General features: G+C 32.7%; 2 protein-coding genes and 1 long non-coding RNA gene across 3 annotated transcripts in view; 1 reads left to right on the forward strand and 2 right to left on the reverse strand.

Annotated features, from left to right (window-relative positions):
- Nucleotides 1–7,526, forward strand: part of LOC132715980 (uncharacterized) — a 79,896-nt gene extending 72,370 nt beyond the window's left edge. The window contains exons 6-7 of the mRNA XM_060699098.1: nucleotides 3,763–3,944; nucleotides 5,277–7,526. Coding sequence (XP_060555081.1) covers nucleotides 3,763–3,944; nucleotides 5,277–5,633 — 539 coding nt within the window. The 3' untranslated portion in view covers nucleotides 5,634–7,526. The remainder of the gene's footprint in view (nucleotides 1–3,762; nucleotides 3,945–5,276) is intronic.
- The window catches only part of LOC132715979 (cysteine--tRNA ligase, cytoplasmic-like), a 119,464-nt gene extending 97,186 nt beyond the window's left edge, over nucleotides 1–22,278 (reverse strand). The window contains exons 1-2 of the mRNA XM_060699097.1: nucleotides 22,009–22,278; nucleotides 8,247–8,341 (exon numbers count right to left, since the gene is read on the reverse strand). Coding sequence (XP_060555080.1) covers nucleotides 8,247–8,341; nucleotides 22,009–22,024 — 111 coding nt within the window. The 5' untranslated portion in view covers nucleotides 22,025–22,278. The remainder of the gene's footprint in view (nucleotides 1–8,246; nucleotides 8,342–22,008) is intronic.
- On the reverse strand, nucleotides 19,862–21,303 carry LOC132715989 (uncharacterized). Its single transcript, XR_009623757.1, has 4 exons — nucleotides 21,133–21,303; nucleotides 20,511–20,588; nucleotides 20,243–20,342; nucleotides 19,862–20,024 (listed from the first exon to the last, which is right to left on the reverse strand). It is a non-coding gene; the product is annotated as an uncharacterized LOC132715989 (long non-coding RNA).
- Nucleotides 22,279–25,013: the final 2,735 nt, after the last annotated feature.

Below are 25,013 nucleotides of genomic sequence, written 5' to 3' on the forward strand. Positions count from 1 at the left end.
AATGGTGCTGGTTCTGCCTTTCGCCTTGACATATCATTCCATTTACAAAGTGAGCTCGTGCTTGCAGTGACATTAAGACCCATTCGGATAGCGGCCTCAACCTTGTAAGCTATGGCTGCTGCATGGCTACACGCTTTACCAGCTCTGTAAAATAAAAGGAAAATAATTAGGTTTACATAAAAATTACACCTGTTACTGAAGAATATGACTTTTTTGAATACTCCAGATGAATTAACAAAAATCATGTCAATCTTACTGATTGGCCAGAACATTCTAGCTAAATGTTTTTTTATGGGCCTTGTGTTAGAGCTTAGATAAAACAAATAGGTATAAATCATATAAATAAAAATTTATAATCTTATGAACATACCCTGCCATACAGGTACAATGGGTTGTGTGGATCCGACCATCTTTTCTCAATATGAGGTAAGCCTTGTACAATGTATTTTTTGTACCCTGTCGCTGACTTGGCAACACTTCAGCCATAAGATAAGTAAAATCCTCAATCCCTGTGTCGTAGAACAGAACTGGCTGAACATGTCCACATACAAAGTACTGGTAGGCATCCATAGATTTGTAGCATTTCATTTGCTCATTTGAGTAGTAATTGCTACTTTGAACAAAATAGTTGTAGATATCAGGGTAGCCAATATCTGGCCATAATTTGGGATCATTTATCCAAGACTTTTTGTCAATTACGTAAGGATCTGGAAGTGTTTTGTCTGCAGAAATGGTTAGTTTATCTAAATAAACAACTAAATCAGTTGCTGACAGCTTAGAAGCATAATCCGACATTTTCAACTGAGTAAAATCCAAAGACATGGTTATTTTTAAGCATATGTTGACTCCTTTCTAACTAAATGTTATATGAACTTTGGCTATTAGCAGACAGCTTTCTGCCTCCAGAGATAACCTGTGGTCAGTAATGATATGCAGCGTTCTATTTTTAGTAATTTTGAAAGGCGTCTATATAATTTCATTCCCTCACAACTCTCTACAATTATTTGATTTCATCTACAGAATTCTTCCACAATATAAACAGCCATTTTTACACCCCAAGGGTCACAGTTAAAAAGCCATTCCATAATTTCACAGCAGTTTTGAGATTTTCCAACTTACCAAGGCCTGTGTATGTGCTCTATCAATTTTAACAATTATTGTAAAACAAAAATGCAGCAGAAAATGGGAACTCCAGTCTTCTGGGAGTGAAAACAGGAACTTTTGTTTATGAAGGTAATCCAAGTGTTACAAACTGTTTACATAAGGTCTGAGAGTATAGTCTAACAATGTTTGTATGAATGTAACAATTAGAAACGAAGTTCTGGCAGATGTTTTCCTGGTGAGAAGGCAAAAAATTACCAGATAATGAACATTTTTTTATACGTTTTTTTAAAGCTATAGTGTCAAAGATTGCCTAGAAAAAATGTAATCAAAGAAAAAACAAAATTGCATCTCATAACATAAGGAATTATAAGTATTCTTATATACGTGAAAGTATTTTCTATTACATGCAACTTAATGTAATTGTCCACAACAATGAACTTGTTGTTGTTGTTTTAATTGTGACTAAGAATTTTATTTATGTGATACTGAAGACGGTTTAATGCCAGTATATCAGTGGCATTGATACCGGATGTTTATAGAAATAAAAAGGAGAGAAAAAAAATATTAACCTAGAAAAAAAATTGTTTACAAAGATTACACAAAACACATATTGAATTATTTTTGGTGCTGCGTTTCAACAGACTGAAATCAAATATTAGCAACCAATAAATACAGTATGTCTTTTACTTAAGCTGGAATGTCAAGATTATACAATATATGCATAAAAAATTTGGCATCTATTACTATCTATCAATGGGCCAATTCAAACATACAGGATTTTTTGGAAACATAGACTGTCATAATATTTATGATATTATGCTAACTGGATGAATATTGATATCATAGAACCAGACTTGACAGTTTCGCAGAAAATTTGAAAATATGGTTTTATTGGTCTCTATTTGTTTTCATGGAAAATTAACGAGATTTTAATCACATTTTGATAACATTTTCACAACAAACTTGATTGCCGTTTTATGTTTTTCTTTAATATAAGAGCTGATGCAGTGAAAGATATAAAATGTTAGCGGAACTAAAACCAGTTACAAAATATACTACTAACATGAACAACAGTGAGTCAGAATTAATATTGATGTTGTAACAGTGATGTTAACCTGGCACCATTAAAATCAGTGTTTTATGAAAGTGTTATATGGACTTGTTCAGCTTCCATTCATGTATAAAACTGTCCATTAGTTTGTGTTTTGTTTGGTTTTACGGCACACCAACATAATCTCGGTCACAGAAAAAATGATTTTGGCTAACCTCAGGTGTTACAAACTTAAAGCAACACCAGGAGTCAAAACCACTACACTTGTTGAAGCTAAGAAATAGATAGACTCCAGTAGTTCAAATCCTGTGGCCTGGTATGTTCATGCAGGGATATACAATAGCTGCAATTCTGAAACCTCAACCCATAGAGGCAACCCCTCAGCAACATAGGGGAAAGAGTTGTCCATTAATAATTTTGGGAAAATCAAGTTGAAAATTTAAAATTGGCCATCCAAAAGTAAAGACCCCAATCCAACAGCACAGATGTGCAGACTGACCTGTGTTCATAATGGTAGCAAAGGCTAGTCAATGTCAGTTTCAGTTGCAAACTTCATATTAAACAATAATCATAGTCACTGAGTATCCCAACAATCATTTGCTCTTGTTTTGAAGGGGATAAACTGAGACAATTACATACTTAATCCATCAACCACTTTAATATTTTAAAAAAAAATACAAATTATTTATCTTAGAATTGTCAACAAATCAATATTTTTAGGCAGTCTACACATAATATAGCTGACTGTCTTGTTCAATTCTTTCCCAACCAAATTCTAAATCTTGCACACACAAAAAAAAGCCCATGATGAAACATAGTATAATTATCAATATTACATGGACGGTATTTCTTTAAGAATTGTGTGCATTTGTTCATGCTATCTCTATCATATGATATCTCTGACACATGTTTTTGTTTTAAATTCTTACATTATCCTGGCAATCAGATCAGATCATGATAATATTATAATACAGAGGGTGTAACATCACTGACATGGATTCCATTGTCACTGTAACTTATACTACAAGTCTAATATAATTACTATCTATGACTAACCATATGCCAGAGCAAAGAAACCAGTACATCTTCATGGTGTAATTAAAACAACAAAAGAACATCAATTTATTATGTGCCGTCTCATCCAGACTCTTTGCATTTTGACTTTTCAATTTTATTTATAGTATTTTTAATTGAAATCACTGTGAACTGGCAAACTACAGCGTGACAAGTGCATTTTGGTAACTGAGCTGATTATTAATGTGTTAAATAGAAATGATGTTTAAATAAAAATCTATTTTGAAAGACAAAATAAAAGAATACATAATGCTAAAAAGTACATAAATTATGCTAAGTTTCCAAAATTTAATCCTAATCACTCTACAGAGTTTCCTGCCAGGGGTACAGATGTTGATCAAGTTGATGAGCATGCTGGCCTGTTTTCATACTGGTAGCAAACACTGTCCATTTATAGTCCAGCTTTATAATAACTACCAGTTAAGTCACGTTAAGTGGTAAGATAAGTCCCAGACCCAGCACCCCCTGATAATGTTTATTTTAGAAAACAATGTATAATAATTTGGTAATCATTGTTTGTATATACTTTGCAGGTACCCATTACTTTATGAACCTGTCGCAAAGTCTGCCCTGTGAGAAAATATACCCGCTGTTTCTCATGTACGACAATGAAGGAAACCTTGGAGCATTTGGCTGGGTGTTCCAGGGACGGCCAAATAATCTTTACTCCGAGGGTGGTCGAAGTTGGTTTCACCTTACTCCAAATACATATCCTGTAAGTATCTTTCAAATACTTATATCCAACATAATTATATACAATAAGTCTTCACGCAAAATTTCAACTTTAACTATCAGTCATTGAGTTTCAACTTTGATTAAATTTCAATAGTCTTTTGGTAAGAATCTGCATGAAGTATTTAACATATCATTCCACAGGTGTCTGTAAACTTCTTCACATTTTAGGGCTTGAATTTGTTATGGATTGTTAATAGTATCAGATATTTTTGTGTCTGGGAGCATATCTCCATATTGGGAAACAGTAACTATTATATAATTCAAGAAAGGTAACTAAAGTGATATCTCTACTAAACCAAGAAAAGAAGAGCTTTTTGCCTTACTATAGTTAAGATGTTTGTCTTAACCCTCAAGCCCTTGATTTGGGACATCAAAATTTTTCCTGAAATGAAACCAGTACTGGATACTTCCAGGTTGTTTTTTTGTTTATTGTTGTTGTTTTTTTGTTGTTGTTTTTTTTGGGGGGTGGTTGGTCCGAGGGATGGGGGGGAGGTTGGTTTTATGTTCACCAACAAAGTATAGGTCATATGGCGGCTTTCAAACTTTACTGGTTGTGCTCTTATGTGCAGTATTTCAGGTACAAACATGCATCCGAGTATAACCATTGATGTTCCGTATGCTAGCTGAATAGCTTCCTCATATGGAAGAATCCTAAGTCCCAAAAAAGATTACTTCCAGGAAGCAACCACGAAGATGTTTAAAAAAAAAAATGCTCAAACTTTTTACCACATTATATAGCTTAAATTAATATGTTTAAACTAAAATATATGTATTAGGATTATTTTTAAAGTCCATCAAAAGCTGAGGCTTAAAAATAAAGCTTATATAAGCAAGTTTTTTCATATATTCCTGACATCAATAGGTCATTCGCTCTGGGAATATGTCACACTAATTTAATTACAACTCTCCTCAACTTACTTCACCATAGATAAAACCATTGGCAAAGCAATATGTCTCAACTGATCTTATACTTTTGTGTAAAACTTCTTTTTTAACGTCCTTAAAACTGACAGAGTATCGATCACTTCAGACAACAAAGAAGATATCTTTGCAGAAGACAATTATAACTGTTTGGAAGAAAAACCTGTATGTTCCAAAAATAGGAAAAAGTAAAAGTAACAAATTTATAAAACCATGTCGACAGTCACTCTTTTCTAGACTCGTAATCACACTTGATTTTACAACAAATCATTCTTTTCTTAATTCAGTAGTAACATGTACCCTGGTATATTTGTCAACAACTGAAAGTTCTGTGTCTTCATTTTTAAATTGTCAAGGTATTAAGTAATTCTTTTGTATTTTATATTTTCAGTTCTTGTACAAAAACAGTATGCTACCAAAGTGTATGTTCTATGAAAAGTTTCAAGTATTCGGAATACATATATATCTTCAAGATCCCAAACAGCTCTTGTGTCCAGCCATATCCAACGTTGAACAACCTAAAACGACGGAAACGCCGCAACGTTACACCCTTGCACCTCCGCCGCGGACTTTTATCACTGAGTTAGAAGAGAAAAAAACTAAAAATATAAATTCCGAAAACTATGCTATAGAAGCATATGACTTTAAATCATCCGGTGATGTGACATATTCAAAAACACACGCTTTCACGATAATTTTTATATCAATTTTGAACTTAATATGTCTTAAGTACGTGATTCAAAGATAGGACTACTACAGAGTGTGTAGACTTGTTTGAGATTATTCAAAAGGTGATAAAAAAGGACAATAAAAGCTTTTGAGCATGTACTGTATCATTATATACATGTACTGGGATGGATGTGAGTAAAATACTTTTACCACCTAAAAAAACAACAACAACATGCCATTAAAGAAGTCATAGTGCCATTATTTGCCATTGTTGAATCTAAAATAAAACAATACATATTTTTACCAGAAAAAAATGATGGAACTGAGACAGGGATGTAACGGGGAATGAAATATCTCCTTATCTCCTTCAAACATCACCTCTGTGCAGACAAGACTTTTAAATAGACAAGACATTGAGGTTAAGATTCTGGTGCTTAGGTAAAAATGATATGAAAAGTGTTATAGAAGCCCCAGTAATGTCATTTTTCAGACAGTTTCTAACTAGTGGGAGTTTACTACAATGTTGCTAAGGGAGGCCACTCTAGTCATACTAAATGTCCTTTGTAAGGGCTGAAAAAAACTCTATCATGTAGATAATTAATGTGTTATATAAAACAACATATTACCTTTGATTTCATCCTTACTCTGCAGAGTGTGTAAAATGGAGATTAAAATTGGAATTGTGCCATGTCAATATAAAGGAATTTTGCTTAGTTATGTTGTAAGCAAAAAAAAATTCTTTTATTCATCAGACTGCTAGATTGACAAAATAGCCACTTCATTTGTGTTCATCATCACTTTCAACAATTTTAATAAAAACTCTTCATTATTTGCAACTTTTATCTTTAAAAATCTTAGTTGAGAGAAAAAAATACATGTAAATATACTGTATTGATCCTTATAAACAACCCTGGAGTTTTACCCGAAAACCAACCTTTCTCCCTTTCTTACCAGAGAGTAGTGTCATACCAGAGAGTTATGTAATATATATGTTAAAACTTAACAGTGAAATTTTATATGTAAGTACACTATTGAGTGCTAAGTGTGAAGTGTGTACTATAAACACTGTTTTCTGTGAGACTGTGTGTAGATTTGTGTCTTTTATTTTTGTACCCACCGTATTTGCACTTAGATGAAATAAATGAAATTGAATATCAGCAAATATTATATGTGAAATTATAAATATACATGTAAATGTTGATGAATAACATATGAATATTGTATACTTTGTGTACAGATTAACTGGTATGAATGCATATTTATGAAGGAAAAAACAACTCACGTGGCTGTTATTTCATTAACTTGTTACTGACACGAATGTATATAATACATGTTACTGTATATACAATGCCAACTACAAACTACATGCTAAATCTAGCCACGACCAACATCAAAGAAATCAGTTAATAAACAAATAAATTGTATAAACTATAATATAATATTGTACAATCATATAAAAATTAATTATTGTTAAAAATAATTATTATACAATTATAAATACATAGAAAATGTGTTTTATATTGCAAAAATTGATGTGGAATTGTTTATATGAATAAATGTGTATAAATGTGTATAGTTGTGAATGATGGTGATTTTTGTAAATGATTAATGAACCGCGTCACGACAAAACCAACATAATGGGTTTGCCACCAGCATGGATCCAGACCAGCCTGTCTGATCAGGACTCATGCTGTTCGCTATCAGTTTCTCTACATGTAATAGGGTTGGTAAGCGAACAGCATGGATCCTGATCAGACTGCGCAGATGCGCAGGCTGGTCTGGATCCATGCTGATCGCAAAAGCATTATGTTGGTTTTGTCATGGCACAGCTCATTAATAAATGAAGAGTTATAAATGAGGATGAGTTGCCACTTCCACAAAATGTGATATCTAATCATGTGCTACACAGTACATCTTTTTTATTATTTGTGTACCAAACACGTGTTTCTTGAATAAAATATTTGAAAATGGAGCACCGCTTTGTTTTTCCTTCACTTCCTTATTACAATCTAAGAGAGAAAACCCCTACAGAATTAATCAAATGCAGTTAGATTTGTTACCTCCCTTGGTACCAGAAAAACTGCTGGTCAGTATTTTATTAATAAAATTCTTAATTTTCCAAATATTCGTTGGATTACTCTTCCTTTACATAAAAGAAAAGATGTTGTAAATGGTTTCTTTGATAAAATAGCTTAAAAAAGAAATTTCAAAGAAAAACCTTTACCTAAACAAGAAACATAAATTAATCTTACATACAATTTCACTATTACTAATTTAGATTTCTGTGGAATAGTGGTTAGCCCAACTAGAAGATTTTTCTTAGGATGGGATTTAACTAATATGTAGAGCCTGTACCAATGAGAGATATCACACATGTACTGTTCCTTCATTGTTATCAGTCAATCATATACCAGTCAAAATTTGACCTAACCAGTGTTTCTTTTGTTCTACATATAGCCAGAATAAATGCTTGGAAAAGGGTTATATTCAATCCATACTGTGTTAAATATCTTCAATGGACTTGTCCATCTTTCAATCTAGACAGTCAAAATCATTAATCTTTTTTAGGAAATATGTTATGACTGAAAAGCAAACAGTGTACGTGACAGCACGGATATGTCAGCTGACCACACTGGTCACATGGGTATATTCTGTTGCAAGAAGAAGCTGGTTATAGTTTAAATATTCTCACCTTTTGTCTTGTAAGACTGTTGTACAACTTCAGTTTTGCTGGTTTCCTCTTTGGCTCTGGTGGGGACCAGGCTGGCTGCGTTCTCTTCACCTTTCCTATAACAACAAACAAATGATATTATATCAATATACCCTGTTAGGAATGAATCTGTCTGCCCATTTGTAAAACAGTACAGTTATGAAACTAGGTACAAAATAAACTACAAACAAGAGGGCCATCATGGCCCTATATCGCTCACCAGGGTATATATATAGTCTTCATGGACAAGATTTAATTACCTAGGCATTCCTTTTAATTCAGTTTTATCAAAATAATCCACCAGGTAGAGGAGATGTCATTTAAGACTTATTTCTGTTTAAAAGCTGTATGCCTCCAGATGAGCCAAAATATTTCAAGAAAAATTACATGTAACTTGAGAACAATGCTCTCAAATTTTTAGAAAGTAAAAAGATTTATTTATTAATTACATGTTATGTGTGATTAATGACTGACTTTGCAGTAAACACCACTGCGTGACTTACTCTGTTATGACAATTTTTTAAGTATTTTGCATATTTTTACCTCTTTTTGTTTAGCAAACTAAAACTATTTCAGCAATTTAACGCATATCTGTAGAGCTCTTCCATCAAAATTTATCAAGTGACTGAGGAGATGTCAATTAAAGCTTATTTTTACTCTGACAGTAAAGATTTTACCACATACATTATGTACATGCATAGAAATAAGCAAAGCAACTGGTCCCCAGAGCAGGGCCGACTTGACCTGAGGGCTTTAATTTGAGCAAGCTTGGTAGAACCCTACCAGTTGATGTTTCATGCCTTTACTGTTTCACAGAAGTTATTTTTAAAAGATTATACTATATACATACAAGGAAAACCCATGACACAACTAGGAAGGGCCAATTTTGACCCCAGGATTATTATTTGAATTATTATTTGAATATATTCATATAGTCCATTATGCAATGTTTCATGCCAGATATCTAAGCTCTAGCCTTTATGATTTCAAAGGAGATGGGTTTTTTAGATACATTTGTAATTCACTATGTACATATAAGGAAAACCTACTAGGGCAGGGCTAATTTTGACCCAGGGCTTTTATCTGAACAAGCTTGGTAGAGGTCCACTACATAACGTTTCATGCCAAATATCTAAGCTTTAGCAGGAGATGATTTTTCTTTCAATGGCAAAGGTAACAATAGTTCTGCATATAATGATTTCTTTTAAAGAAGATCACCCTAGCCAGTAGAATTTTTGCTTGAAAGTTTTGATATTATTGACCTTGTGGTCTGATATTATTGACCCTGTGTTCAAAGAAGTGTGGACAGATGGACAGACGCAAAACAGTGAATGATGACAATAGGTCACCTGGAGCATGACATGCTCTGGTGAGCACCTATTTCTGTATTGACATTTCATCATAATTTTGTAACACACAACATGAAACGAAAGTACATAAATATTTTGACCGATAAATACCCGAACAGCTCATTTCTGAAACGAACAGCTCATTTCTAATTTATCTGAAACTTAAAAATCATCATTGCAAAGTAAACAACAGAGATCTGCCGAGGACGCGATTTTGCGCCATTGGCGCTAAAAAAATGAGAATGGCGCAGGAAAATCGGCAGCAAAGGGCCATGGGCGCATCTATAATCTGTGCCAGACTTATAAGAAAACAAAACTGTCTGCTGGGTTATTTAGTCATCCAGTCAAAACTGGTACCAACAGCAACATGCTACCCATGCTCCTGTAATTACACATATTCTTGAGTTTATCCATTCCCCTATAGCTTTTGTCCATGTTATCTACTTACCGCATTTCTTCTCATAAACCCTTTCCCACACAGATACTCATTTCTACTACCGTAAATTTAATCCAATAAAACAAACAAACAAATTATACAACTACTTAATATTTAAAATGATTATCGGTAACTGAAAAAAAAAGTGTTGCTATTTTAAGAAATGCTGTAAGTTACAGTTGTTCAACTTGATCAACCCTAAGGTCACTCAAGTTCACGCAAGTTTTGGCTGATGAAGTGTAAAAAAAGATGTATATTTCGTCATCAGAATATTTGACAGGGTGATTAACCAATCAGAGAAACATTGTGCATGACTTTTTTCATGATCAAAAGGTCTGTCGGCAAATGTCTTTGATGTATGCTGTCTACACAGAGGCATACAAGGGGCAATTAAATTCGTCAATATACAGTGGTAAGGGACATTTGGTGCAAAGTATGAACAATTAAATGGATAATGCACAATATAGGACATTACAAGTAAGAACTAGCAATTATGTGAATAAATTTGTATATCAAATTTTTGAGCAGCCATTTAAAAAATATTTTGCCTGCAATTAATATTAGTTAGAAAGTTACCATGTAGGCATAATTTTTAATTATAGGTTAAGTACTGAATTATAAGTGAACCACTTGTCATAAAATATGATTTAAGTTTTATTACCAGGGAAATTCAATTATCTACAAACTTTTTAAAAGTTATTTTGGTCAATGTTTACTTATTTTCCCAAGGCCCATACTTTGGTAAAAATGGCCCATCATTTTCAGACCAAGTGGGCCCAGGGCCCAGTACTTTCAAATTCTTGGCAGATCTCTGAAACAACATATTGATTACTGATTTGCTGCCAAAATATGTGAAACTAACAATTCAGTGATATAAAAGCAATTACTTTGAATGAACTAAAAATTCCAGTAATTTCACACTTCATTATTATAGTGTTGCCAAAAATAAAAAGACTGCAATGTCAAGTTTTGAAGTAAACAATATACATGTACTGAATTGATTACATCAGTACTTTAAACAACTTTGATTTTATCTTCCGGCTTGGAAAATTGCAACAACTCCAACTTTAAAAACTTTAAATATTCAATGTGGAAATTGACTTTTATTTACAATTTTTGGATGTTTATTGCTGGGACTTTCAGATAAGGGGTGTACACTCTGAAGGGATGTAATATAATATTGAATCTTTTTGTTCTTGTTGATGTCCATGAAAGAATGTCAGAGTGTAGAATGTTCTGAAAGACAAACTATCACACACGGCAAACATTTCAAACCTTTGAGGGACATAAAAATATTGATCATCGATAAGAATTCATTACTTGTAATAAAAATCAAAGAACCCATTTCTACATTGACAGGTTTTAAATAATTTTTGTTAGTCTCAATATGAAACGAAAAGTACATAAATATTTTGACCTATCTAATTTTTTAGAAATGTTAACAGCTCATTTCTATTTTTAGGAAACATAAAACTCAGCTTTTCTGATTTCCTGCCAAAATATATGAAACTAACAAGTCACAGATAAATACATGTATAATTTCTTTGAAAGAAATAAAAATTCCAGTATGATTTTAAACTTCATGATGTCGCCAAAAATAAAAAGATCGATGATCAATCAAATAAAACCCATATCTGAAAGTCAATTGTTGATATTTTTTTGGGTAGTTTGTGTTTTTGAGTATTATTTTATTTATTTAATGATTATTTAAAGCAGCTTTCAGCTTTTATTTTCTGCTTGAAAAACAATTCTGTGTTGTTTCAAACTAAGTATTTCATTATTTTTTTCTTTGAAAAGTGCATCATGTTAGTGCAAAGCCTTCTTTAACCCTTCAATAAGTCATATAGACGTGTTTTGACGTCTTTTTACCCCGCCCCCCCCCCTTTTTGAGGCCTCAAATAGTGCAAGAATGCCCTATTTAGGCCCCACAAACTGTCTTTTGTTTGAGAAATGTTGTAAATGAAGTGATCACTTTTTTCGGTGCCGCCCCCTAACAAAAAGATACATCAAGGGGATGCCAGAGGGGGGATGTGCCCCCTTCTGTTTGGGGGTTTGAAGGAGGCATTAGCCCTCTCATTGACAAGAAAATTTTGGACTTATGAGGTGTTAAAACTGACCTCAGGTCAATCTTAAGGTAACATGTAACCAATGCTGAAAAGCCTTTGACTCTATCTCAATCCATTGAGAAGTTGCAGCACTTTGATGGTAAAAAACAACGCAAAATAGTGATTTTTGGCAATTTTGAGATGTTCCCCTGTTGCCATGGTAACAGGAAAAACCTTGAGCATGCTGTTACAAAGGCTATGGTCCAGTCAACATTTGTGCCAAGTTTCATCAGTATTGAAGCATTTGTTATAGTGTTATAGAGTTTGAACTTGTAACAGGAGGCTTTTTAATAAAAAACAGCCATTTTTTACAAAATGCTCATGCAGTAATGGGTTAAAACAGCACTCCAAGAGCTATTAATATTATGCGTCAATGATGTTCGTTTCTAAAAATAGAGAACGCGAAAGGATTTGTCCTCTTTACTAATTTAAATTAGACCTGTAGATTTGAGGTATTGATGTTTATGTTTGTTGGTTTGTTTGTTTGTTTGATTGGGTTTTACGTCACACTGACACAGTATAGGTCATATGGCGATGTTCCAGCTTTATTGGTGGAGGAAGACCTTATGTGCCCTACCAGGATTATTTCAGGCACGAATGGGCACCTGGGTAGAACCACTAATGTTCCATAAGCAAGCTGGCTAGCTGGATAGCTTCCTCACATGAAAGCATCCAAAGTCTCAGTCAGAATTCGAATCCACAGCAGTGAGGGGCAAGTGGTTTGAAGTCAACGACCTTATATTGTTTATGTATTTTATTGTAAACAAATTTCATTTTCTTAACCTCATTTTTTTTTATTTGACAATTATATGAAACGATTTATCTAAAAATAACATATTTAACCTTAAGAAAAACTGAAGGTCACTTTGGGACTCTGCTGCCTGTGAATGAAGGAACTTTATAGAATGAGCTTATTCAAATTGATTAAGCCCCTAAAAATGATTGCTCAAAGGAAAATATTTATGATTCATTTTTCATAATTTGTAAAATTTCAATCAATCAGTACTTTCAAAAACTTTGATTTTTTCTTAGGACTTGGAAATCAAACAGTTCAAACTATCCCTCCAATGTTTTAAAAACAGGGTTATAAAAACTCAATGTGAAATACTCAATGTGGACATTTATTTTTTTTATTTTTTTTTTTATTTTTTGGTTACAGTAGAGACTTTCAGATAGGGGGTGCACACTGAAAGGATGTAATATAATATTGAATCTTTTTGTTCTTGTGAAAGAGTGTGAAAGTGTAGATCAATCAGGACAACTTTTCTAACAGACAAACTATCAGACACAGCAAATACTTTAAACTTTTGGCGGACATAAAAAATAAAAAAAAATATGTTTGTAAAACATGTATGCCCCCTATTGACAGCAAATTAGTTATGTGGTCAGGTGATTATGACTGACTTTTGACCTAGTGACCAAAATTCAATAGGGGTTATCTACTGGTCATGAATAGTCACTAGGTACATGTATCTGTGATCATAAAGATTGTGTGCAGCAATTTTATGACAAAGTTATCACAAACCATACCAAATAATATATGCACAAATTTTATGAATCATGTAGGCCTCCTAAATGACAGCCAATTTGTTTACATAAGACCTCAAAATGTGTGTAACAAAAGCATTTTTACTTTAAAAAAAATTATCAACCAAGGCAAATACAGTTGTCAAGTTATTTGTCGGAAACTTTGTTTACCTACAAGATCAATGTGATCTTGACCTTTGACCTCTTGACCCCAAAATCAATAGGGGTCATCTACTGGTCATGTACAATCATCATACCAAGTTTGAAGTTCCTAGGCCTAAGCATTCTTTAGTCATTGATCTGGAACTGTTTTTACCTACAAGGTCAATGTGACCGTGACCTTTGACCCCTTGACCCCAAAATCAATATGGGTCGTCTACTGGTCATGTACAATCATCATGCCAAGTTTGAAGTAATCCTAGTGCCTAAGTTTTCTGAAACCGTTTTTACCTACAAGTTCAATGTGACCTTGACCTTTGACCTCTTATCACCAAAATCAATAAGGGTCATCTACTGGTCATGACTTGTACAATCATCATACCAAGTTTGAAGTAATCCTAGGGCCTAAGTTTTCTTTAGTTATTGATCGGAAACCGTTTTTACATAAAAGGTCAATGTGACCTTGACCTTTGACCCATTGACCCCAAAATCAATAGGCGTAATTTACTTGTCATGTACAATCATCAAGTTAAGTTTGAAGTTCCTAGGCCAAAGGGTTCTTTAGTTATTGATCGGAAACCATTTTGTCTACGGACCAACCAACAGCAATATACCTCCACTCCTTTGAAGGGGGCATAAATATTGATAAGACTTTATTACATGTAATAAAAATCAAAGAACCCATTTCTGCACTAACAGTTAAGTCATAACATGAAACCAAAAGTACATAAATATTTTGACCTATTTCATTTTTAAGAAATGTTTGTGAACAGCTCATTTCTATTTTACCTGAAACATAAAACTTAGCCTTGTATCAATAAACACTGTAAGTAAACAACATATTGATTACTGATTTCCTGCCAAAATATGTGAAACTGACAATTCGCTAATACAAAAACAATTTTCTTTGAATGAAGTAAAAATTCCAGTATGATTTCACACTAACATGACTTGTTGACAAAAATAAAAATACCACAATTATGACAAGCTCTAACAAGATCTGAAAAATACTTCCTTGATGTGTTTTGTTTATGCCTACATGTAATACAATAATTATTGTTCTCCAAATGGTTAAAAACTAGAAACAGACAAGGGAATACATTTTTCAAAATCTTTCTGTTACACTCAATTATTTGGGGGAAAAACAAATGATCTAGATTATTTAATATTATATCTATTATATTATAATAAGAAATTTCCATTTTTTGAGGGGACGAAGGTTGGGTCCACAAAGTAGGGGCTGAGCAAACTTGATAAAACACTACCTAAGAATGCTACAGACAAAGTTTGGTGATCATCCATCTATTTATTCTGTAGAAGATATCTAAAGGTTTTTCTAGTTTTAGCTCTAGAGACCCCTAAAAGGGGCCAATCAAATTTAAATAAGCAAATTTGATACAGGACTACCTAAGAATGCTACAGACAAATTTAGTGATCATCCATCATTTAAGATGTTTAAAGGTTTTTCTATTTTTCGCTCTGTTGACCCATAAAGGGGCCAATTGAAATGGCTTGAGCAAATTCAAGTGTGATTGTCGCAAGGATGCTACAGACCAAATTTGAGGTAAATCTTCCCAGCAGTTTCTGAGAAGAAGATGATTGTTGACACATGATGCCAGAAGATGGATGCCGGAGCATCCCCCTTTGATACATGTACTAATAGCTTACCCTGAACCTTCAGTTCTGGTGAGCTAAAAAGTTAGTTTTACATATCAATTTTGATCATGTTGATTAACAAGCAAATGAAAGATAACATTAAACAAGAACTTGTTTGTTAAACACAAATGCCCCCGGCTCAGATTCTTGTCAGTAGCAATACTTCAAAAAATGTTTACCCATTCACTCAGTTATGGACAGAAAAATCGCCAAAAAATTGTAAACACAAGTTTTATCACTTGACAAAGTCATGGCAATTTGTAATTGTGAAATATATAAGTTGCCAAGTCATTGCTCTGACTTGTGAAGTTGAAAAATATTTAACTTCATGCAAGTTATCTTCCTACCAAATATGAAATACATCTGTCATTAAATAAAGGCTGTATGGGCAAAAGTGTAAAAATCTATTTTGAGCACTGGCGACCTTGACCAAACTGACCCCTAACTCTATCCAAAAGAAGAATACCATGTAAGTTATCTTCCTACCAAATATGAAATACATCTGTCAATAAATAAAGGCTGTATGGGCAAAAGTGTAAAAATCTATTTTTAGCACAAGTGACCTTGACCCAACTGACCCCTTACTCCATCCAAAGGAAGAATACCATGCAAGTTATCTTCCTACCAAATATGAAATACAACTGTCAATAAATAAAAGCTGTATGGGCAAAAGTGTAAAAATCTATTTTTAGCACAAGTGACCTTGACCCACTGATCCCTACCCCAATCAAAAGGATGAATACAATGCAAGTTATCTTCCTACCAAATATAAAATATATCTGTCACTTAATAAAGGCTGTATGAGCAAATGTGTAAAAATCTATTTTAGCACTGGTGACCTTGACCCAACTGACCACTAACTCCATCAAAGTTTATGTTTCTATCAATTATAAATAATATCTGTCTATAGAATAAGGTCAATACACCTGTAAAAATGTAAAAATCTATTTTTAACATTGGTGACCTTGACATTGGTAACATTGACCTTGACCCAAATGACCCCATACTACACCCAAAGAAGGAGGTGTTTGTATTAAACTAAGACATCAACTAAAAAATAAAGGCTGTATGAGCAAAAAGGTTTATATTTATTTTTTAAACCAGTGACCTTGACCCTAGAGACCGCTTACTCCAAAAAAAATTAGAGGACCATCAAAGGTATCCACCTACTAAATATGAAAGATATCAGTAAAGAAATTAAGCAATTAGGAGAAATTTAAGATAAATCCAACTTGCCGAAATAGGTTAACCAGACAAGGCCCTATTTTCAAAGTGAAAAAAGGGAAATAACTGGGAAATATGGATGACACAGTTATATAACTTGGCAATATCATGTGCTTTGTATTGATAAGTAAGTGTGGAAATTATAAAGCCATTAGTAAAGATAGCACTAATGATATTTCCAACTTGCATATTATATTGAAAACTTTCTGCTTTCCCGATCATAGGTAGCACCTCATATTATATTAATTAGGTAGTTCCAAAGGCCCCATGATGGCTGAAGCACTCTTAGATAACATGTATGATGCGTATTAATTCAAATTAGATCAAATTAAAAGTAAATGAAAATTTCAAAAAAAATATATATCCTATACCTAATAAGCTGTGAAAAAATCCTTAGTTAACTGGGCGCCACCATTTTAAAATCCTTTTGAGCTAAACATAGATATCAGAGCGCTTTTAATGAGCGGCTACATAATTCAGAATATTGCTAGCAGACGCTTGCTAAATAACACTTCCGGTGAAAGAATGATGTATAAATCAGAAAATAAACATGCATAACATCGATAAGAACTATAGCCAGGGCTCTAGCAACTGGGCGATTTGAGTCGCCTAAAGTTTCAGAACTTCGCCGAGTTTGAACGCCAAAGCGAAAACGACTTCGCCGCGCTTTTTTACTGACCACATGTACATAGAAATATCATACAGCGCATGTTAATTAAGTTAATCCTCGCCTCCAGGCATGAAACAAACTGAATTAGTGACGCACAGTTACTGCCGATAATTGACATCAATTAACACATTCAAGTGACATGATATGCAGATGCATCGGACATTACAGCGATGTAAACATCACAATTTTTAAGCATAATTTTACGACACCTGTCACTATTTTATCAGACTACACCCGGAATTGCTCTTACCATATTTGACAGTAAATACACGCAACCTCACACAGACCGTGTAAATTTACTTGCATATACATTAATACACACAGAAGCACAAGTAAATGGTTTGATACCTGTTTGATAGTAAAAATGAAATTTGTTAAAGAACTTAAAAAATATTGACCCACATTAGACCAATTTTAGACATGTCAAAAACAGCAGTAAACTTTGTCTCTTCAAAAAGTTACATAAACGTCGGTAAATTATGCGGTAAACTACAAATTTGAAAATTTTGTTTTACAATGCCTGTTGCAATAGCGGATGAATAACAATATAAAAATAATCATTGGATATTTAATCTAATATAATCAAAATCAACAACAACTAGAATTGTAAGTGTTTCTGCAGGAAACAAGACAAATTTTCATTTGTCACATATTTTCGCGATGCCGATTTTTACGATGAAAAAATAAAGTTACCAAAAGGAAAATTTGTTTTGTTAAAATGTGTCCAATAGCACTTAAAATGTAGTTTATTAATGAAAATTCCTTAAGGTATTGTTTACATAAATTTTGATTGAGAATTTTTTTTTCCAGTATGTGTTTTACAATGAATATTTTCTTAAGGGAGGGGGGTGTGTGGAGTTAATCAGGAAGAAATCATTATAATGGTCTGATGATAGAGGGTTTTAGAATTTATAGGCCTACTTCAAATATCACTATCAATAAATAGGTAAAACTCCTTTTTATAGATAAAATCAATGTGCTAAACACTTTTTCACTTCTCCTTATGTCGTCAAACTTCTCCCTGAAAGGAGCTGAGGGAGAAGTCACTTCTCCCTAAAATTTTGGTCTAGCTAGAGCCCTGATAGTATTAGTAACGATTATAAATATAAAAAGTTACTTTAACATATCCTTTTTGATAAATTAGCACATTGAAAAATAACGTTAAAACAACAACTGGATTAGAGATTAACAAAAATGGGGGACAGGATTTATCCAAAAGCTGTGGTCCCCCTTCACGAGCTCCGATGATAGGTTGAACACCACCAATTTATTTGTTTTGTTTACGGTACAAAATACCTGCATAAAATTTATTTATAAAATTTATTTATGAAGTGCTTACATGTACACTAAACATGTTATGCTAAAATCATAATTCATAAGAGCTTTCCGCGGAATAGGTAGCACCTAATTTCATATTAATTAATTGTTTGTCCCATCATATTATGTCCAAGATTTTATGAAAAATCAATCTGTAAAAACTATTACTACCGATGCTGGGTTGTAATAGAATGCGAAATGGACTCCATTTCGCGAAATGAACTTACCGCCTACGAAATGGACATTTGTTTGTTTGACAGCGATGAGTAATATTATTTTTATTAATTTATGTTTAACCTTTGACATAAAACTACAGATTGAACAAATTAATATTTCTATTTTCCTATTTTATAGTCATATCTATGAAAATAATCTGGCCTCTACGAAATGGAGTTTTCGGCCACAAAATGGAGGTATCGCTTACGGAATGGACATTTGCTTTACAAATTATGGTGTAACTGACATGTCACAAACTTCAAAGGGTATCTTTTCTATTCACTTAAATTCAATCTGGGACGACAAAAATATTTTTGTCCCAGGTTAAACATATGATATATTACAGAATTTTTCTATTTGAAAGACCATGTATAAAACACTTAACTATGTGACATTATTATACGATTATTTTCAAATGTAGATCTACAAGCATAAATAATGAAAAAATATTACAAAAATTGTTTAAATAGTAATCTTATGTCATATATCACTTGTTCATTATTAAAAAAGATATTAAATAGTACACTTAAACCAAAATTTAAGAAACAAATGTCCATTTCCTAGTCGAAAAGTTCATTTCGCGAAATGGAGTCCATTTCGCATTCTATTACTACCGATGCTTATCTACAGTAGAGAACTGAATCAATGTTTATGACAAGTGAGTCAAGACAGTTATAGTTAAGGAGCTACCCAGCAGGCACATCAACGTTGTTTCAACGTTGAATTATGGTCAGATTTCAACGTTGAAATAAGGTTGGATTTATATTCGGATTTGAAAGTTGAAACAACGTTGAAATTTCAACGTTGATACAACGTTGCAGCTTCAACGTTGGTACAACGTTGAAGTTTCAATGTCATTTCAACGTTGAAAACCCACCATACTTTAATTTTTGGATATAAAGCAAAGTTACCAAGTTTAACAAAATATCAAGACAATATTAAATACTTCAGATATTTTATTTAAAAAATACAGTTCAAGTGCAGCTTAAATTCACTTTAATAGTTTTAACAATTATGCTACAATCTGTTCCAATCTTTTCTTCTAGATCTTTCTGGGTATGTCAGGTGTTTGAGTACTTCTTTGGCTGTCTATTACTGCTTCTGAAAATAAAAATAAGAAGTTGTTGACTTGGTCAATCTCAAATTATACATATAATTACTCAACTTAGTGATTTGTTTTTATCTTAAAATGCTTTTCTCTAAGATTTACATTTTAAAACAGCATAGAAATTGAAACATAGCTAAGTTTCATATTGACAGCAAATACTGTATATAAGACAACAAAATCTTTTTAAAAAGAAGCTATTTAAAAGTCTCACCTATAATTGGTAAGAAAAACTGCTCCCTGTCAGTTCCTTGCAGCATATTCCCAAGAAATTAACATTCTAGGCTCTAGCTAAGACCATTTTATGCAGCATCCTGAAATCAACAAACATGTAAATTTTATATTAATAATGTTACAGGAATATTCAGAAAATAATATATTTTAAGACAAGATAAATATCCAGTAGTTGAAAAATTTATACTTTGTATTGTAAATAAATTCAAATATATAAATTAATAAGAATTAATTTCAATTTAACAAACCTGACAGTCCTTTTCATGTTGAGTGTATGGTATACAGACTACAGCTGCAATACTCTAAATTTCAGCCAGGACCAGGATCTAGAATATAAAATAATATATAATAAAATAGAAATAGATTTATTATTCCCTATAAATGTACGACTATTCAACTTTAAAGTTTAACACTCAACTTTGTTATTTAACTTAATAATAATGTTTTTTTTTTCAAACTAATTAACACTGTATTATACTATCACTAAAACATAGACATAACTATATATATTGTCTTGGTACGTAAATTATGTGGGCCGAACTACTTAATAATAGGTTTCAATTTTATAATTGATTAAATTCTAATTAGGATATAGTACAGACAAATGTTTAATAATATGAAAAATAAATTAAAGTTCTAAAGACAAGATTTGTAAAATCATAAATTGCCAAGCACATAAATAACTTCATGCTTACAAGGCCTACCGAACACAAATCATTCAATTAGGTCGCGAAAACGTGTCAAATCAACTCAATCATGTGTTTTCATCTCTCTTTTATTTCATATATTAAATTAAAGTAGAATTTTAAGAATAAATAATAATATTTTAGAAAATAATCAGTAAACTAAAGTAAAACATTACGGTAATACCTTCGAAATCCAAATAAATTGCAAATCGTGTTGTTTTCAAATTTTCCAAACAGCGCCACCATTTGCACGAACGATAATCATAGACAACAAACAAAATCATAGACCGCAACAATTACTTCCCCTGACCAGCGTTATTTTATAAACGGGGTTTTGACTAATATCACTTTATTAATTAATATTATTAATAAAGAACTAAAAAATAAAACAACAAACAACAAAACATATTAACTAACATTTAAAGCGTTTGTCACAGGGTCAAGTATACATTGTCCGTCTTGCCAAGTGCTGTATATTTTTGGTCTGTTCGTGACCATGCCTGTCTCTGTATATTTAAATAAATATAAAGTGAAAAATTATTTCCAACTTTATTTGTTTAAGCGCTAATTTTGAATATACGGAAAAAGATTGTAACGCAAATTTTACTGACAAAGATCACTTTGTGACTAATTCATTAAAGGAATAATAACACAAAATTAGTGGTATAAAGGTTTATATAATGATTAAACTAAATGTAAAACTTCGACCATAAACAACGTTGAATCAACGTTGTATATACATTGGCAATATATCCGTTTGGTCGTCCATAGTTGAATATTGGTTGAACAACGTCACGACCATATTTCAACGTTGAAACAACGTCGAGTGCCTGCTGGGTATTTTCCCTGAATAAATGATATCATCACAATGGCATGAATCCCGACTTAAGATTTCCAAAACTAAGTTAAATTTGAAGTTCCATACTGTCTTTTATCAATTATTAAACACTTAAAATAAAAGTTATCTTATAATTGCCAGTGAAAATATCAACGTCACCAACATGTTTTGATAAATCCAGCAAGCCGATAGTGTTTCCAGATAAAAGTAAGAGGTGATTACCTGAAGTTTCCGCCATTTCAGATCAAATATTCAATGTTGAATTTTCTGACAGAAATATATCCCTTGACTGTGCGTATTCAATGCTTTCTGTTTCGTTTTTTAAACATTAATGATGAAATTGTTGGTGTCAGTGTTCTGAGAGTAACCTCCCTTGCTAACGGCGGTGTTTATTCAAATCGATATTTTTGTAAAACTTGAACTGGTAAACGAACACTAAATTTTGAGAAACTAAAATTACACAGTTGCGTATAGCCTGGGTTCCAGTCTGTCTATTTTTTATTTGCTTCTGTTCTCCAAATCGACATTGATACTATCAAAAACACAAACGAATACGAAACAACACGTATGTTATTGTATGTAATTGATAAGTGTTTCCCGCTGGAATATCAATCAGTAATACGACGCCTGTTCCGTTTTGTTTCACGTTTTCTCCAGGTTCTCTCTCTCTCTCATTGCAGTATTTAATATCCCTTTTTTAAATAATTCAATCAGGTTGTAACCCGATGATTATAAATATACACTTTTACACAGGTATACAAGTATTTTAAAACGGTCTGGTTTGTTACAAACTTGTAAAAAAACAATGTTTACAACTTGACAAATTTACATATCAATGGGAGAATTCATTGGGGTTAAATACACATTTATTTTAAACTTATCGTGACATTTGTCTGTCCAGTCTTGTCCAAATATAATATGTGTTATCATAACGCTTCAGAATATAGCGACTGTGAAAAGTCATTTACACATTTACATAAAAGAACATATTTATAGGAGTTAATCGTAGGTGGGGCTTAGTAATAACTGTTGATGCAGATGCTTACCATATTTAATAAAGAATCTTTGGAACGATACTATTACTGTCACAGCAGACGTTTACTAAATTTCATTAGGCAATTTATGACAATGACTTTTGTGAAATATCACAGGCCTAACTGTAACGGCGTCATTTATGCGGCAATCTTTAACAATGACTTTAGTAAAATATTATAAATAAATTCAACATATTACATGAGGTAATCACGAAATTTAATTCATTCTTCATTATTTCGATGTTTGCTTTATTGTAGTTAAATTTTGGTACTTTATCAGTTCAAGTTTATTTTCACAGACACTTGGGGTTTGGAGCTCAAAAGACCTTTAAAATCCAAATGAAATGTGTATTTGTCAATCCCCCAGCACATGTACTTATCAAATATATCAAAAACGTAAACAATTCATATTTCAACGTCTATTGTATAACATTATTATAGTCGTCGAAATATGATTTTTTTTTCAAAACCGTAAACGGTTTATTTGAAGTTTTTTTTAATGTATATGATAACAGAGTCTAGTCTCGAGTCACGGTCGGCCCTGGTACGGTCCGCCCTGTCTCACGGTCCGCCCTGTCCTGCAGGCATAACAGAGACATAGATGTTATCGGTGTCTCTGATGATAAGTATATTTGCTGGGTTTGACAAATATACATTTTATTTGAATTTCAAGGCATTTTGAGCTGCAAACCCTATAGTGTCTTTTTTTTTTTTTTACAAAAGACTAATTTAAAGGTTAGAACTTCACGATTACTTTTACCTTAACTGGCTAGATACTTTAGATCACTAATAACGAATCGTCTTCGTTAGTAAAGTCCAATATTGCTGGTTCTTGTTCTAATCGGTATCATGTAGGTTCTTTTAAATGTTGATGTAAAAATACATTCGTAGCTCCATTATACATTCCACGAACTCTGATTCCAATGTCATTTCATTTGTTATATTCGACATACTTGTCACAGTCTATATTTTTTTGTTTTGTTTTTGTTCTGACAATTAAGAAGAAATGGGTTAAGTCAGTTGTTACTTTATTCCCTGTTATTGTGCAAAATAGACGGACATATAAAATAAAAATCTAATATAATACATATAGTTGCTTTTAGTTTCTTCAAGCTATGCCCCAGTCTTGAAGAAACAGGAGGGCCATGATGGCCCTTATATCGCTCATCTGACTATTAAGGCTCTTGGTGCCTCCAGGGTGCACCTCTGTGGTACCTTATTCGTGTCGGGGGGGGGGGGGGAGGCGCCCTGTGAACGTTGCCTTTGCCTTGTGGATCTGAATTCTCGTCTTTTCTTAATATTGTTAGCAAGGAATGAAAAGCAGATAAAATGTCATACTCTTAAACTGATATAACGTTCATACATGTATCTGCCCCTGAAGTAGTACAAAACAAGGCTTTTTCATACACTTAGTCTTTGAACTCAAATGACTCATTTGAACTTGTCCTAGAACACCGCTATTTAACCTATCTTGCTGCCTAATTTCAAAGTTATTTGGGCAGAAAATATTACATTTAATGTGCTAACTAGGGTTTTCCATATTTGGGCTCTTTTACCTAGTTTTTGACCAAAGATGATCCCCTTTTAAAGTTGAGCTTGAAACAATCTTTCTGACCAATATCAGGACATTCTCATCCCAGTTTTCAAACTAGTATGAGCCATTACTTGTACAAGCAGCCTGACCAAGTTTGGTGAAAACTGAGGTAAAAATGTGACAACTAGAGTGTTGAAGAGCTAAATGTGGACATCCAACGATGCCCCTTTTACTTTTTTATCAAAAGATTTAAATCTAATTATTTTATGTTGACTATTACACGATAAAATGAAATGATTTCAGCCAGACAGTTGATGGCACTAATCTACTTAATTTAGCATGAAGTTTTTTCCCATCGTATTTATTACTTTTGTTACCTAATGTTAGACTGTATCAAACATTGCCCATTAAAAATGTTCTCCATATGTTACTTTACCAAGTTAGATTTGGACTAAACTACTGTTTCAAATTCAAAGCAGACCATCATATAAATTCAGCAATTTTATATAAAATCTTAGCATTTTGCTATATCTAAAACCTTCAACATTAACAATGCCCCAGTTTCAACTTAAATTAGGACAATTTCATTTTAAAAAAATACATGTATAATGCCATTAAGATTGAACAATTCAAGGAACTTAATAGAAAAACACAGGGAA

This window comes from Ruditapes philippinarum, unplaced genomic scaffold (genome assembly GCF_026571515.1).
Source record: "Ruditapes philippinarum isolate M1 unplaced genomic scaffold, ASM2657151v2 ctg260_1_1_1_1, whole genome shotgun sequence".
NCBI classification, from domain to species: Eukaryota; Metazoa; Mollusca; class Bivalvia; order Venerida; family Veneridae; genus Ruditapes; species Ruditapes philippinarum.